This window comes from Anthonomus grandis, chromosome 10, assembly GCF_022605725.1.
Source record: "Anthonomus grandis grandis chromosome 10, icAntGran1.3, whole genome shotgun sequence".
Classification (NCBI taxonomy): Eukaryota; Metazoa; Arthropoda; class Insecta; order Coleoptera; family Curculionidae; genus Anthonomus; species Anthonomus grandis.
The window spans coordinates 27,804,708-27,820,731 of record NC_065555.1 but is presented as its reverse complement, the minus strand read 5'-3'; the positions used below and the strand labels follow the sequence as shown (position 1 = coordinate 27,820,731).

General features: G+C 33.4%; 1 protein-coding gene across 1 annotated transcript in view; it reads right to left on the bottom strand.

Annotated features, from left to right (window-relative positions):
* Nucleotides 1-16,024, bottom strand: part of LOC126741140 (titin-like) — a 177,162-nt gene that overhangs the window by 141,768 nt on the left and 19,370 nt on the right. Inside the window, exons 2-5 of the mRNA XM_050447482.1 lie at nucleotides 2,527-2,603; nucleotides 2,275-2,445; nucleotides 1,986-2,216; nucleotides 1,608-1,874 (exon numbers count right to left, since the gene is read on the bottom strand). Coding sequence (XP_050303439.1) covers nucleotides 1,608-1,874; nucleotides 1,986-2,216; nucleotides 2,275-2,445; nucleotides 2,527-2,603 — 746 coding nt within the window. The remainder of the gene's footprint in view (nucleotides 1-1,607; nucleotides 1,875-1,985; nucleotides 2,217-2,274; nucleotides 2,446-2,526; nucleotides 2,604-16,024) is intronic.

Sequence of the window (16,024 nt, the reverse complement as noted above, 5' to 3'; positions counted from 1 at the left end):
CAGGAGATTAGTCAACTGCCTTGAATTTCCAATCTAATATTATAATGGCCGCTTTCGCAACACTAATTTAAGAACGTTTAGGAACAAAACAAATTAAAGGCAAAATCACATTGACTGCTGACTGAGAGACAATATATAGGGTATTTTAAATTCGTCCCTCACTAATGGGTTCTCGGTAACCATAGAAGATACGAAGATGGTTAAATTTGGGCAAAGTTGCGCATTTCTGAGCTCAAAAATATGCCTTTGAAAAAATTAAAAACTCCCGATTGGTTCCGAAAATAATCGTGAAAATTCGAAATTTTAAAAATGTTCTTTTCTTTTTTCTGATTTACACTTTTACATTTTCACTTTTTCCTTGCTACATGGTGGCGGAATCTGTTTGAAGTATAGTAAAGTGTAAAAATGTTTGTAAGGCTAAAAAACTAGGTCGGTGGTCTATGAGCTCTATCTAGTAATAAAAATAAAAGTGAAACAAATTATTTTATATTTTAATTACACACTTGTATTGTGCGTAAACTTTTAAACAGTCGAAATACAAAATACTTGGATTTTTAACATAATCAACAAAATTACATGGAATGTACAGGGTGGTCCAAATTCGACCCTCATCATTGGGATCTCGAAAACGGTAATAGATACAGGGTCGATTAAATTATGGCAAAGTTGCATAATTTGATGCTTCTTAAAATTCCGTTTAAAAATTTAATAAATTTCTGATACGTTTGCAAATATCGAGAAAAAAAACGACATTTTAAAAATTCGATTTAATTTCTTTCTAAGCTTATTTTTTATCTGATTTTAAAATAATTTGCACATTTGCATTGCCACTTTTTCCGTGCTACATGGTGGTTTTCAATAAAACGTTTCGTCTTTTGCCGACCACCATTAACTTTGTTTTTTCTTATGGGCGCCATATTGGATTTTTAAATTTTTAAAAGGTACTTTTAGAGTAAAAGTAGCTTTTTATTGATGTATTTCACTTGCATTTCGGAAAAGCGGTTTGGGTACTTCCCATAAGAACCCCATAAGAGCAAGAGGAAAAAAACTACACATCTGATATGCACGTGCGATACATCGATGAAAATGTATTAAAAAGGACTTTCTAAAAATGCAAGAATCTAATATGGCATAAGAAAAACCAAAAGTTGATGATGGACGGCAAAAGATGAAACATCTTTTTAAAAAACTAAAAACACCACCATGTAGCATGGAAAAAGTAGCAATGCAAAAGTGCAAATTATTTTAAAATCAGATAAAAAATAAGCTTAGACAGATAAAAATTAAGTTTAAAAATGTTAGGTTAGGATGAAACTGAAAATTTACGAATCCTAACTTTGTACAGGTACCAGAGAACTGCATCGGGATATGGTTTGTAAATTTCGCTGTCGGCCATAGTCGGAATCGGTTAGCACTGTAACGGGTTAGGGTTGGTAAATACGCCACCCGGTACAGGACAGGAAATTCTTATTAAAATCAAGATCATTTGTTTTATGACATTATGTTTTAACTTTCTTAGGTCTAATGATGCTTTTCTGAAAGCTAAACTGACACTTTGTATTTCGTAAAGTAAACTGGAACTTGCATTATTTATTAATTGGTCTTACCTCCATTCTCTATGCTGATAGTAGGTTCAGTTTCACTACCACTCTTGTTCTTTGTGCCAGCCTCATTAGCACCTTCTTCATCACTTTCTTCCCAATCTTGCAACAAGTCCTCAAAACCATCTACGGGCTTCATATTAACGGTGACATTCTTTTTCTTTGGTTGTTTGGGTTTAGTAGACTTCACAGATTTCCTGACAGCATCCACATCATCCAAGTCATGATCTTTAGGCTTTTTCGATTTTCTTTTTGAGGAATTACCTGTAGCTCCTAAAAGAAGTTTTAATGTTTTAAAAAAAGCCATCAGTTTGTAGTGTAGCCAAACTAAGGAAAGGCAAAATGAAGAGCAATAATAGCTTCAAAATGATTAGAAATAATTACCATTCAAGTGAATGTCACTATGGTAAACCAAAGCTTTTGTATTTTTAGTGTGGAAATTACAGATATCACAACATAAGTCTTGCCGAGTGTCTTTATTAAGCTCTTTTATTTCTTCATCCTCACTATCTGGCTTCCTGTCTTTGCCAGGATATTGTATCCAGATCATAGCTTTGTAATCATCATTTCCTAAGAATCTTCTGTGGGTCACCAATGGTTCATTTGCATTTGGTTCTAAAAATAAAGAATATACATTTTTATATTTGGGCAAGTAAGTTTCTGGGTTCCATACTTTTAATTTTCTTAGGGCTAGGAGTACCAAAAATTTCATCAAGGTTTATTTTCTTAGGAGGCAAAAACTCTGGTTCACTAAGAATATTTGGGTTGCCACCTGTCCTCTCTTCTGCAGTCCCTATGTCCTTAGGGAATTTTGCCATGTGTGCAAGCTTTGCCCGATACCCCACTAGAAATTAAAAAAAAAAATTATAATGGCCACTTTTCTTTATTATTTCTTAGGAATAAATTTTAAAAAAAGTATACTCACCCATGCCCCTTTTGATAAAATCTGTTTTCTTCTCAGTATTATAAGGATGGATGCCAGACCAATTTTTGACATACTCACTGAAAAAAAAATATATATAATTATTATTTAATGTCATTTTCCTGATACTGATTTTGAAAATCTTGTTGAATCATTCAACAATTCAAGAAAGTCACTGAAGTATAATATAAATAAAAGGGGAGCACAGTAAGAAATAGGATGGTAATAACAATACTCAATTTTTAAACTATTTTTTGTATGCAAACCTATGTATTTTATTGACTTGTTAAAATTTCTTGTATAACAGCAATAAATGAATTTTAATCTGCAACAATAGTGTACATAAATGAATGTCAACTAGTGATGAAATTTCAAGTAACTGATACCTTAATGTTTTTTTCTGAATAGTAAAAATGAAGGTCCCTTGGATCACAAACCCCAAAATGGCAACCTATAGTGGATATGAGAGTCTATTAAGGCGAAATAAACTGAACGAGCAAACAACCTCCCCAACTCATGCCTGGCAACCCTGACTGCAAAACAACCAGAAGAAAGTTTAGCAGCAAGGCCCAAAACATGGTTGTCAAACCTTAAACTCTCATCAATTTTTTTTTCTTTTTAACTTAATCTTAATTCTAGTACTATCCTTAAATCGAGGACCTTAAATCGAGAGATATAACTACTTTTTGATCTTTGTTATAGCACAGAACATCGGCGATGTAGTATCATCGGCAAACTGAACCACTAGTCTATGTGGTAGAGAGCTTAAGTCATTAACGTCTAATAGAAATAAAATAGGACTACCACTGACCCTTGAGGTACACCACATTTAAGGTATGCTATCCCTGAACAAAAATCCAGATGCAATCACCTCCTGGGTGCGACCAGATTTGAAGATTCCATCAAGGGAAATTCTTTGAGGTAAGGAAACCTCTGAATAAATAATATTAATATCTCCAGTTAATATAACACGGGAGTGAATAGGGAGCTGGGACAGAAGACAATCTAACCTGATATCATTAAAATTGGAATACCGCAGGGCACTGTACTAGGACCCCTACTTTTCAATGTTTATATAAATGCAGTGAATGATATAAAAACTCCTGGCAAAGTAATATCCTATGCAGATGATACAGGAATTATATTTATTGGAGACACATGGCAAGAGGCAAAAGTTAAGTTTCAAGAAGGTCTATCATTAATCAAAAATTTTTTCGACACCTTTAAATTGTCACTAAATCCAAAAAAATCTAAATATATAGCATTTTCCATAAACAGTTCAAATAGACCAAACTTTCAAAATATTATTGTAAACAATATTAATGAACCAATTGCACAGGTAAACTCTATAAAATATTTGGGAGTCCATATAGACAAACATCTAAAATGGGATATACACATTGATTATTTAACAAAAAAGATAAAGGCACTCTTACATAAATTTTATTTATTAAGGGAAATTTTGTGCAGAAAACTCATTGTGTTGATCTATAAAGCTCTCGTGGAACCCCTAATAAGGTATGGGATATTGATTTGGGGTGGGGCATATGAAAACAGTCTAAAAAATCTTAAAACAATACAAAACTCAATAGTAAAGATAATGTTAAAGAGACCTAGGTTATTTTCAACAAAGCAATTATATAATTCTGAAATACAAGATTTGAAAACTCTTTTTATAACAACCTGTTGCTCTTATGTTCATAAATTCTATGGTAAACAAAGTATAATAAACCATAGACACCAAACCCGAGCTAATAAACACCAGCAAATTGTACTACCTTATATGATTCGAGATTTTGGTCAACATTCGGCAGTATTTTTAGCTCCAAAATTTTATAACCTTCTTCCAGAAAATGTCAAACAACAGAAATACTTCAAAAAGTTTAATGAGCATGCCCTAAGTTATATATTAGGAAACAAAAGAAAATTTTGTTGATTGATCATAAGTGCTTGTATCAATATTCTGCTTTTCACCAAACTTTTTATTTTCTTACTCGATAGCAATCACAACATAAATACATAAGGGAAAAAGAAAAAAATCTCAGTATGGACATTATTAATTTTGTTTCAAATATTATAGGTTTTAGGTACCAAAGACTAGAAAATTCTGTAAAATACTACATAATACCTTTGTAGGTAAAATGTATATGTGTATATATTATATGAATCTTTTTTTTTTTTTTTCTCATTTTTATTGTCTGGTTTTTGATTTTTGTTATGTAGTTTTGGGTAAACTTATTTAAAATGTTAAATATTGTGAACTAATTTATATAACGGCTAGTCTGCTAAGGGTAACAACATTGATATATTAGAATTTTTGAATTGTTTCTACCATAGCACATACAGATACTCTGGTATCTAGGTGCTTTATATTCTTAGAATTGTAATATTTTATATTGAAGTTGAATATATTGAACTATATTGAATATATTGTCAAGAAATACACTGATATCCCCAGAGGGCAGGCAGTATATACAAATAAAGTACATATTAAACCATTTACAAAAACACACCAAACACTCAAAAAGGCATCACCAAACTTATCAACAGAATTTGAAGCTCATCCACCTTATTCCGAAGGGATTGAATATTTAATAAAAATGCACTACAATGCTTTAATTCTGATATTGCAGTTGAATTAAAAAAGAGTCAGAACCAGTTACACCCTCAGATGCAGTTCCCACACATTTTTTTTATGTGACCATATAATATACAAGCCAAATCAGCAAAATGATTAGCATAATTGCAGTCAAATAATCGACTTAGGTCAATGTTGTTTTTATGGAAAGCTTTATATAATATCTTTTATCTATAATTAGAAACTGTCAGAGTCTATGTCTAAACTGCTTTTTAGCTGCATTGTCAGGTCAAAATTGGAATACGGCAGCATCATGTGAAATCCAATTTGCCAGTGCCATATTGATTTTGAGTCTGTCCAGCACAGGTTTGCTAAGTACTTAGCCTATGTACTTGGTGGTATACATGCTGTAAGGAATTTCTGCCACTGCCAACTATTTGGCTGCTTTAATTTACATCCATTGCCTAAGAAGTATTAATCTGCATTTACTTTGGTGCTATTTGAATGGAGGTCAGTATGTATTGTTTGGGGGGTGTGAGTTTAGCAGAATTTACCACTGAAACATGGAGTTCCACAAAACTTTATTCTAGGACTTATTTTATTCTTGGTTTATGTCAATAATTTGCCTATTTGCCATACTGGCTCTGTATTTTATTTCTATGCAGATGACACTTTCAACTTCTTTAAATGCTGATGAACCAAATATTACTCGCATATCTCAAGAGTCATGTGCTAACTTGAAAGACTGTGCTGTTTCAAACAGATCATGTTGGAACAAAACTAAAACCCAGCAAATTATTTTTTCTCTTGGAAATCTTGGTTCTTTTCCTGCTCCTCCCAAATGTAACAGTAAATTTCCATGTCACTCTTGATGGCGGTTTAACCTGGCTGAGTCACTTATTGTTATGCTAGGTCAGGTAATTTGTCAGGCTCTGTTTCAATGGGCACACTCAGGATTGCTTATTTCAGCTATTTTTATTCTATGATGACACACTGTTTTAACAGTTGGGGACTCTCGGGTGCATATGTCTAAGATATTTGCATTACAAAGATCCCACTTCATGAAATTGAAAATTCTCACTCTAACCTGTGCATTTATTCTATTGTGCCTGTTATATGTTACAGAAAAAGTGACTGAGTATGCGACATATGCTGATAAGCACTGGCACTTTACCAGAAATAATGACTGGGGTTTCCTACTACCGAGTGAAATTTTTTTATGCCCTGCCAGCATCTGTAAGGGTTCTGCCACTTTGTATATTGAAAAATAAAGATTTCTTAATTACTAACCCTTTTTACTCATTTAAGGAATGTCTTCACTCCACTATGGCTTTTTAGGAGTATTGTGTTTTTCATGCTTATATTGTATTTCTGTTAAAGTTGGTTAGTATTTGTTAGTTTTACTTAGTGCTTAACACTTGATCCTTGTATTTTTTCTTTATTTGTGAATTATCTTATCCTATTATATAGTTACTGGATGGGTTTTATTATTGAAATACTTTTTTTTTGTATTTTGACTTGTGTAAGAGTTTGTACTTTTTGGCAGAAATAAATAAATCTTATTTACAAGGTCATAAAAATTTGTGGAATATGAATGCTTTAAGTTTTGCAAATATCTAACTTGCACCCACTTTTTTTTTATTATTTATAAACGATCTCATCAAATTACTGTCTTGTTAGAGTTTACTGTTTCCAGATGATATAAATGAATGAATCCTTATTTGCAAAAAATACAACTACAATTGTACTGTAGACCTACAATGCAATCTAAGCTTAAGCATCGTCAAACTAATGGGAGAAAAACAACTTAGTTTGTTAATAAGATAGTTATCAAACATCTAATACCAGTAATAAAAAGCTAAGAAGTAATAAATCAGTTATAAAAGATTTTATTTAGTAAAATAGGGATAAAATATTGTAACTATTGATAAATTGTGTATTTTTTAACATTTGTTCTTGTATAAAACAGCCAATATACTAACACACAAATAAATAGTACAAAACAGGAATAAATATAATTAGTAGTAGCTCCACAAGGCTAGGCATTAGTTTTCAGGTCATGTACCCCAGTCAAACCCCAAGAATTCCTGTATGTTATAATTATGGACTTATGTGAAGCAAGATTTTTTTTTATTGTGAATTTAAATTTATTAAAGGGCAGACTTTTAATTTCATCTGGCAGGCAATTAAAAAGATTGAGGGATAATATTTTAAAATTTTTTTGAGTTAGTCTATGTTGGGGAATCACAGCTTGATTTTTGTTTCTTGTATAATGAATATGGATTGATTGGTGAAATTGTTAGGATTCTTATAGCTTTTTTTTGTTGTATGAATATGGAATGCCAGTGCTTGACTCCATCCCAAGACACCATACATAATTCTACCAATGCCTGTTGTTGTGTATAGCATTATTTTTCTTAGTAAGAAGTTGACACTTGCTGTTTGTTATTTAATGTTATAAAGTTGAGAGTTGATGCAATGTCAATACACTATACTGAAATGTTAATATCCAATCCTGCTTTATAAGGCATTTTATAGCTTAGAGGAATTTTTGGAGTTAGTTGTTTTAACATACACTATGTGCTGTCTATTGTTTGAGTTTGTAACTGAGATTGTGATGTAAGTACTGTTTAAGCAATAATAATGGACATATTTTAGATAATTAATTTCTTACTGGTATATTTGTGTATATTAATTTTTTTTTATTTTGTTGTTACATTAATATGTTTTACGATTAATGATTGATTGTCTCAGTTTGTTGATTGTTTTCAAAAAGAAAAATATACTTGTATTTTTTTACCAGAGGTTTGTTAACAACACCTTGGTGTTTTAGACAAATAAAGCTTTAGTTGATTTGATTTAAAAAAATGCTCTATTCTCTCACTTCCTAGAAAACTGTTGCCGATTAATCTTAATTATACAGCAAATTATGTTCTGTTAACCAAAGTGGATGAAGCAATCGATCTGGGAATTACTTATGATGTGAAATTAAGTTTTACCAAGCATGTAGCCAAAATAGTTTCTGATTCTACCAAATTGTTGAGTTTTATTTCTAAAAACTGTTGACATTTTGAAAATATTAATACTCTAAGACAATTATTTTTGTTTTTTTACATATGCTCAAAATTAGAATATGGATCTCTAATTTGGTACCCAATTTATAACGACCTGACTAATGATATTGAGCAAATTCAGCACAAGTTTATGAAATATCTCTGGTTTAGAGAGAATAATGTCTCCAGCAAGAGGTTTGTATAGTCAATTATAGGACAATATTGGATTGGACTAGGTTGTGGTTTGCTTAAAATCAGCTAACTCTACATGTCTGTTAAATCTGTGCTTTTTGAAACACAAACTTCTAGTAACACTAAGGAAAACTAAAGGTTAAAATTCTTAAATGTTACTCTGGATATTAATCTTTTGTATGTTGCTCATATGAATGCTCTTTACAACCAACTCAATAAGTCCATTTATCCCATAAGATGAATTAAAAATACAGTTTTAATGAGGCAGCTCCAGTAATCACTTACTATTCCCTATTTAATTCTATATTATGTTATGGCGTTTTAGTGTGGAGTTCTGCAGCCACTATACATCTTGAAAAAAAATTTAAAGTCCAAAAATCTGCCATAAGATGCATTGTGAACTTGGAACAAAATGAATCTTGTCGACCTTTCTTTAAATCACTGCAAATAATGACCTTATATGGCCTAATCATATACCTTAAACTCACTTATGTTAGAAAAAATATTTCTAGTTATAATATGTTATCAGATGTTCATCTCCATAATACTATAAATCAAAATAACTTGATCTTGCCATTTACTAGACTGGCAAGATACAGCATGGAAGAAATTAAATTATTTAATGCATTACCTGTAGAGATAAGATTGCTGCCACTTGGTAAATTTAAGACATTTAAAATCTATAATAACAGATGCTTGTATATAGTAAAGATAAATTTTACTCATTGACAGAAGATAGGTTTTTTTTTTAATTAACTAAGAATTTCATGTTCTGTGTTTGTATTTCATCTGAATTTTATCTGTTTTCATGTGGCTTATGACATGTGTATGAACAATTTTTAAACATTGTTAGTGTTAGTTTTTAAGTGAATCTTTGCATTATTTACTATTATTTCTTATATTTTGATTATTGAACTTCTCTGTGAATATTATGTATTCTTGAGATCAATAAAGCTTAATAAATCATTATTAGTATACTTAAATAAATTTAATATTATACCCTTAGCAAAAAGAAGAGTCCGTCCATAAAAATCTTATATAACCTTAATCATAACAAGATTGGCTGTCCCACCCTTTCGGCTGGATTAAATTTTCAGGTACCAGGAATAAACTCTAGGCCTTTGAGGTTATTTTATGTAAATCCCACTAGGTCTAATATTTTGTTTAGATCCGCTATTTATATAAATGTGTCAGAATTATATTAATAATAATTTACATGAACGGTTCGATATTTTTGTTGGCAGTTTAAGATCCATTATAGAAAGTATAAAGTAAATAGGTGATGCAGAGTTTTTCTAGTGTAGTCTGTTTAAGTACATAGAATGTTAAGCATTTTGATTTTTCATTTTTATACATATTTTGATAATTTTTTTTTAATTCTTTCCTGTAATTGGGTAACAAACCTGTTGGAAATAAATGCCTCTTTTTTTTTTTGCTCGCGACCGCTAGATGGAATATTATGTTGCATGATTTTATTATGTGCAAAAAATTTTATCTCATCTCTGATGAGAGTGACATAAACAATTGTAACCTATTGCAACTTTTAAATATATGTAGACATTCCCCCATATTTGTCACCTAATTGTTTTGGAAAGTTAGAGCAATTAGCAAGTATGTATGAATTGAATTTAATGTAGCTTATAGGGTATTGTATTAAAATTGTAAATTGATTTTTGTTTAATTGTTGATGGGCCCATTGGAAATAAATACTTATTATTATTATATTTTTCCCATATTTCATTATCCCACCTTTTGTTTTCTTTGAGATAAATAAGACTGAAACAATTTTAGTGAATGGCCTCTAACCCCATATAGTTCTAATTTTTGAAAGAGAATTTCCCTATCAATGCAATCATAGGCCTTTGATAAATCAAGAAAGATCTCTAGTACAATATTATTTTTGTCCAGATGTCCCAAAATTGCATTAGTGAACTGAAAGACTGCTGTTTGAGTTGATTTATTTTCTATGTATCCATGTTGGTGTTCATTAAATAATGGACACTTCTCAAGAAATCTACTTGATCTTTTACACATAGCTAAATCAAATAATTTCGAAAAACCTGGCAAAAGGCTAATGGGCCTGTAATTTTTCATAGCTTCTGAATCACCTTGTTAGTGTATTGGTATCATTAGTTCAATCTTTAGATGATTGAGAAATATTTTCTGTTTGAAGGCATTATTCATTAGGAAACAAAACACATGACTAATATGTGGTACTACTACTTTTATTGTACTAGTTGGAATGTTGCCAATGCCAGAACTATGTATTAATTGGAAGTGTGTCAAGCTTATCTAATAACCCTGTTACAATAGACAATACATACTGATTATATAATTAATCTATTTTTTTTAACTATTTAACTATTTTGTTCTCTGATACTGTGAAGGTTCTGGGACTTAAAATAGACAATTCTTTAAGGTTTAAGGAACATGTTAATACTCTTCTGCAGAGGTGTTATTTACGCATGCGTATGCTTTATGCCAATAAACACATTTTAAATTACTGCCTTATAGTTTATTATGCTTGCTTAGACCAAATAAATCATTATTGCCTGCAACAAGTGCAGAATACTTGCTGTAGATTTATTTTTAACCTCGGAAACTTTGATCAGACTCTATATTTGAGTTGAGGTGGTTAATGCTACCTTACCTATTCAAATTCTTCACTTTTACTTTTCTTTATCAATTATATGTTAGTCAAAGTCCTGAATATCTTTTTGAAAAGTTAATACCAAGAAACCAGGTTCACACTCGAAATATTAGATACAATAAATGGTTAAATAAACAAACGGACGTGTTGTGGTGTGAGCTCATGTTTTGGAATCGTATTGAGTGATTTGGACCAGAAATAAGAGAAATACTGGATGTTAGAAGTTACCAATCTGTGTTGTGCTTGTGAATACTAAGCTGCTGATTTAACTAGCTGTAATTTTGTTTTAAGATAAAATTACATAATATCGTCTTTTTACAACTTTGCCAATGCATTTCTTAAAAAGTTTTTACAACTATGGAAGGGATGCAATGTGGGTTTTGTACCCAAGCTTGTTATTTTAAGGAAAATAAAACACTTTTGTTTGGATGTGCATGTGACAATTGCAGAAAGGTTTCTTGTAGGGATTGTAGTAAAATATCATTGCAAGAGATTAGATGTGCAATCGCTAAAACTAGAACCGTCTTGATATGGTGCAAGCATTGCATAGATAAATTCAATAAGTTTGCTTCTGAAGGCAATTTGGAGAATTCTGGAGAGCCTAGTAATTCTGGTGTCCACAGTTAACAAATAGTTTGATTAATACTTCTAAATGCTGTATAAATGAATCTTTGGAAGGATATAGAAGAATGCCTTCAAAACAAGCTGGAAAACTGGGCCAAAAATGTCATTGATAGGACCTAGTAAGATTCTTGCTGCAGAATAAAAATAAAAATGACAACCTAAATACCCAGGCAGTTCCTGACAACGTTACACCGCCGCTACCGTTTCCGCTTTCCCTACAACGCCAGCAACAATCCAACAGCAGAAATATCTTTGAATCAGCTGTTCAAAGTAGAGTGAAACAGGTAGATGCGTGTAGACGCTAAAACTTCTTCTTCTTCTTTGTTCCCTAAAAGAGCAATGGCGGAGAAACGTCACTCAGACAATGACAAGGTAAACATAAACAATGAATCAGATGGGACTGGGAACTCTGGAGCAATGGATGTTGGGGATGACCATCTGCAACAGGGATTTACTTTGGGACAAAATCGAAAAACGTACAAATACAAATCGTAATCGGAATCTGGTTTTAGGAGAAGCGAACTTTGGAGGTGATGAAAATTTCACAGGTTTAGTAAATAGGGAATATTTTTATCTGGGACGTGTTAAAATGGGAGTGACCCCTGGTTTTATTAAAGAGCACATTCAAAAGTGGTGCCCTCAGATTAGGGACCTTAAAGTAGAATTGTTGCCAGTTAAGGGTGAGACTATTTCTTTTAAGATAAGCATCAACGGTGATTGTAGGGATGATTTTTTAAGCCCGGATAAGTGGCCTAGAGGGGTTATCTTGCAAAAATTTTGGTTAAATAATAAACGCAAGATAAATTTTCATCAAAATCAAATGAATCAAACCATAATTTAGTGCGGGATGGCCCTTCTGGTTCAGGTGTTTGCATGTATAGGATTTTCAGCAGGCACTTAGTTGCTGCTGCTATGATATTGTTATGATTGCAGAGACTTGGTTAACATCTGAATATTCAGATGCTGAAATTGTAGTACCAAACTATGATTTATATAGATATGATTGTCAAATGGGTACAAATACTACCAAGCCTCGTGGAGGTGGTGTATTGATTGCGGCCAAAAAGAGTTTATGTACACATAGAATTGGTATCCCACTTGTTGTTGTGGATATTTATCAGATCTATTTGACATTTACAATTGACAATCAAAGCTTTGTTGTTGGTTGCATTTATATACCATCTCCATCTCCACTTCAAGCCTATTTAAGCCATTGTGAATCCGTTGAACATGTATATAGTAGATATTCAAGTAGTTTGTTTGTCTTGGCAGGTGATTACAATTTAGGGAGATTACATGGCAATTAATGATTGTCTTGCTGGGATAGACTGGAATCAATTGTTTTTGGGAGAGACATCTATTGATGTCATAGTTTCAATTGGGACTTCTTCTGAAGCTTCTTCACTATCTGCAGCTGATAGACGTCAGTGGTTGTATTTGGGCAGATGCAATCCGGACACTACTGAGCAGCAGATTCTAAATTACCTTGAGAAGCAACTAAACATCTCAGATGTTAAATGTGCCATATTGGATAAGAATGAGGATGTTGTATCCTTTAGGATAGGGGTAAAAGAGTTCCTACTGAAGGGACTACTTGACCCGAACCTCTGGCCAGCCGGTATAGCGGTCAAGGAATTTCGTCCCAGGCGCACTCAGGGCCGAGGGGCGAATTTTCAGTTAGACCCAACACTGTCTCAGCGCCCACAGTAGACGATGTATCGTTCTTTTATCAGAACGTGAGGGGCTTAAAAACTAAACTAAAGGGATTTCTCTGTGCGGCCCAAGCAGAAGACTACCACATTCTTGCCCTAACTGAAACTTGGCTGGATCCTACAGTCAACGACGGTGAATTCCTTAGCTCCAACTACTGTGTGTATAGAACTGACCGCAACACTAGTAACAGTTCAAAAAGTAGAGGCGGGGGTGTGCTCCTAGCAGTGAGCAACACCCTAAAATCCCATCGTTTGCCAACTGCTGACAATTCACTTGAAGAAATCTGGATCTCTGTGCGTCTTGGTGATGGCGAGGATTATTGCATTCGCTGCATTTATGTTCCTCCATCCATGGATCTATCTGTGTATGCAGCGCATTGTGCCTCTGTTACCAAAGCTTGCGAGAGCTTTAATAATGTTCTTATTGTTGGTGACTTTAACCTTTCTAATATTTCATGGTTACCTAGTGATGATCATTACGGCTTAACCCCAAATAATGTTACATCTGATAAAGAAAATCTTTTATGTGACACATTCACTTTTCTAGGTTTAATGCAGCTCAATGCAGTAATTAATGATCATGGAACAATTCTTGACCTTTGCTTTACAACTTTTCATTCCACTTTAACAACTAAATGTAATGGTTTAGTCGGGTCAGATCCTTACCATCCTGCTCTTGAGCTGCAACTACCCAATAGTAAGTCCAATTACCTGGAACTACCTATAACTTATTTTTACAACTTTAATCAAGCAGATTTTGTGTCTATAAATAACTACTTTTCTACATACAACTGGATGTCAATAATTGTTAACGATAACTTAAATACCACTGTTGCAAACTTCTATTCTGTTGTTTATGATTGTTTGAATCTGTTTGTGCCAATAAAAAAACACTCTCCCAAGAAACATTATCCACCATGGTTTTCTAGAGAACTAAAAAGTCTAGTTATTCAGAAAAAAATAGCACATAGAAGGTACAGACAGTCAGGATCAAATACTGATTACTTAAGTTTTAGTGTTCTGCGCTCAGAATGCCGTTCATTATCTAGTGAATGCTACAGACATTACATTGAAAGAGCCGAAAATGCAATAGAGAACGATAGCAAGACCTTTTGGAAATTTGTAAGACTTCAGTCCAATCAAAGCGATTCTACAGTTCCAGATGAGATGTTCCTTCATGATCTCAGGGCCGATACTGGTATTTCTATTGCAAATCTCTTTGCCACCCACTTTTTATCTGTATTTAACAAGAATACTAACCCTTCTAATGCCTCTGACGGTGTCGATACCTCATGTAAATTTAACCATATCAACCAGGTGTTCCTTAGTGCTACTACAATTGAAACAGCATTAGCTAAACTGGACAGCAGAAAGGGAGCGGGTCCCGATGGAATTCCAAACAGGCTTTTGAAAGAATGCAGCCATTCCCTTTTCCTTAGCCAACTTTTCCAGAGAACTGGAAGCTATCTCATGTATGTCCTATTTATAAATCTGGGAATAAGAGTGACATAACTAACTATCGTCCCATTAGTATCCTCTCTGCAATTCCTAAGCTGTTCGAGCACTGTGTAGAGGTGGTTCTATCTGGCACATTTCAGGAAATAATTGGAGATCAGCAGCATGGATTCACCAGAGGTCGTTCTGTGGATACAAACTTGTTTGTTTTTAGCAACTATATCTTCAAATCTTTTGCCGACGGTAATGAAACACATGCGATATACACGGACTTTAGTAAGGCCTTCGATAGGGTCAACCATAATATTCTTATCTCTCATATTTCAGATCTCGGCATCAGCGGATCTCTTTTACTGTGGATCAAGTCTTATCTGATGGATAGAGAGCAGCGTGTTAAAATTGGTGGTTTTTTGTCCAACCCATTTTTGACAACTTCAGGGGTCCCTCAGGGCTCCCATTTGGGACCATTGTTATTCAGTCTCTTTATCAATCACCTCGGCTCCCTACTGGAGTCTGAGTTTTTGCTCTTCGCTGATGATTTGAAAATTTTTCGGCGGATTTCCTCCTCTCAGGATCAGTTGGTGCTTCAGAGAGATATAAACAGAGTGTTTTCCTGGTGTAAGTCGAATGAAATGTCATTGAATGTTAAGAAATGTGGGTTTATGAGGTTTACTCGTTTAAGGGTCTCCCCTCCTTGTCAATATGTTATTGATGGTATCCCCTTGAAGGAGCTTGACTCAGTCAAGGATTTGGGTGTCTTTCTGGACCTGAGTCTTACTTTCTCCCACCACTTCGAAAATACTGTAAATAGAGCTAATAAACTGCTTGGTTTTATCAAAAGATCTTGCAAAGACTTTACTAATGTGTCAGCATTAAAGACACTATATATTTGCCTGGTGAGATCTCTTCTCGAATTCTCCAATATTGTTTGGTACCTCATTTTCTGATTCACATTGAGAGACTTGAAAATATCCAGCACAAGTTTATCAGGTTTGCCAGATATACTCTTATGAAGTCGGGCCTGGATCTTACCTGTTCAGAGACCATGTCCTACCTGAGCATAAACTCCTTATCAAGTAGAAGGCAGTTCTTTGATGTTTGCTTTGCGTTTAAGGTTCTGAATGGTATTGTTAGAAGTCCGGAATGTCTGTGCCTTTTCTCTTTGCATGTATCTTCTTACACAACACGAGGTCAGGCGCTTCTCCACATTCCCTTTTGCAGAACATCCTATTTACTA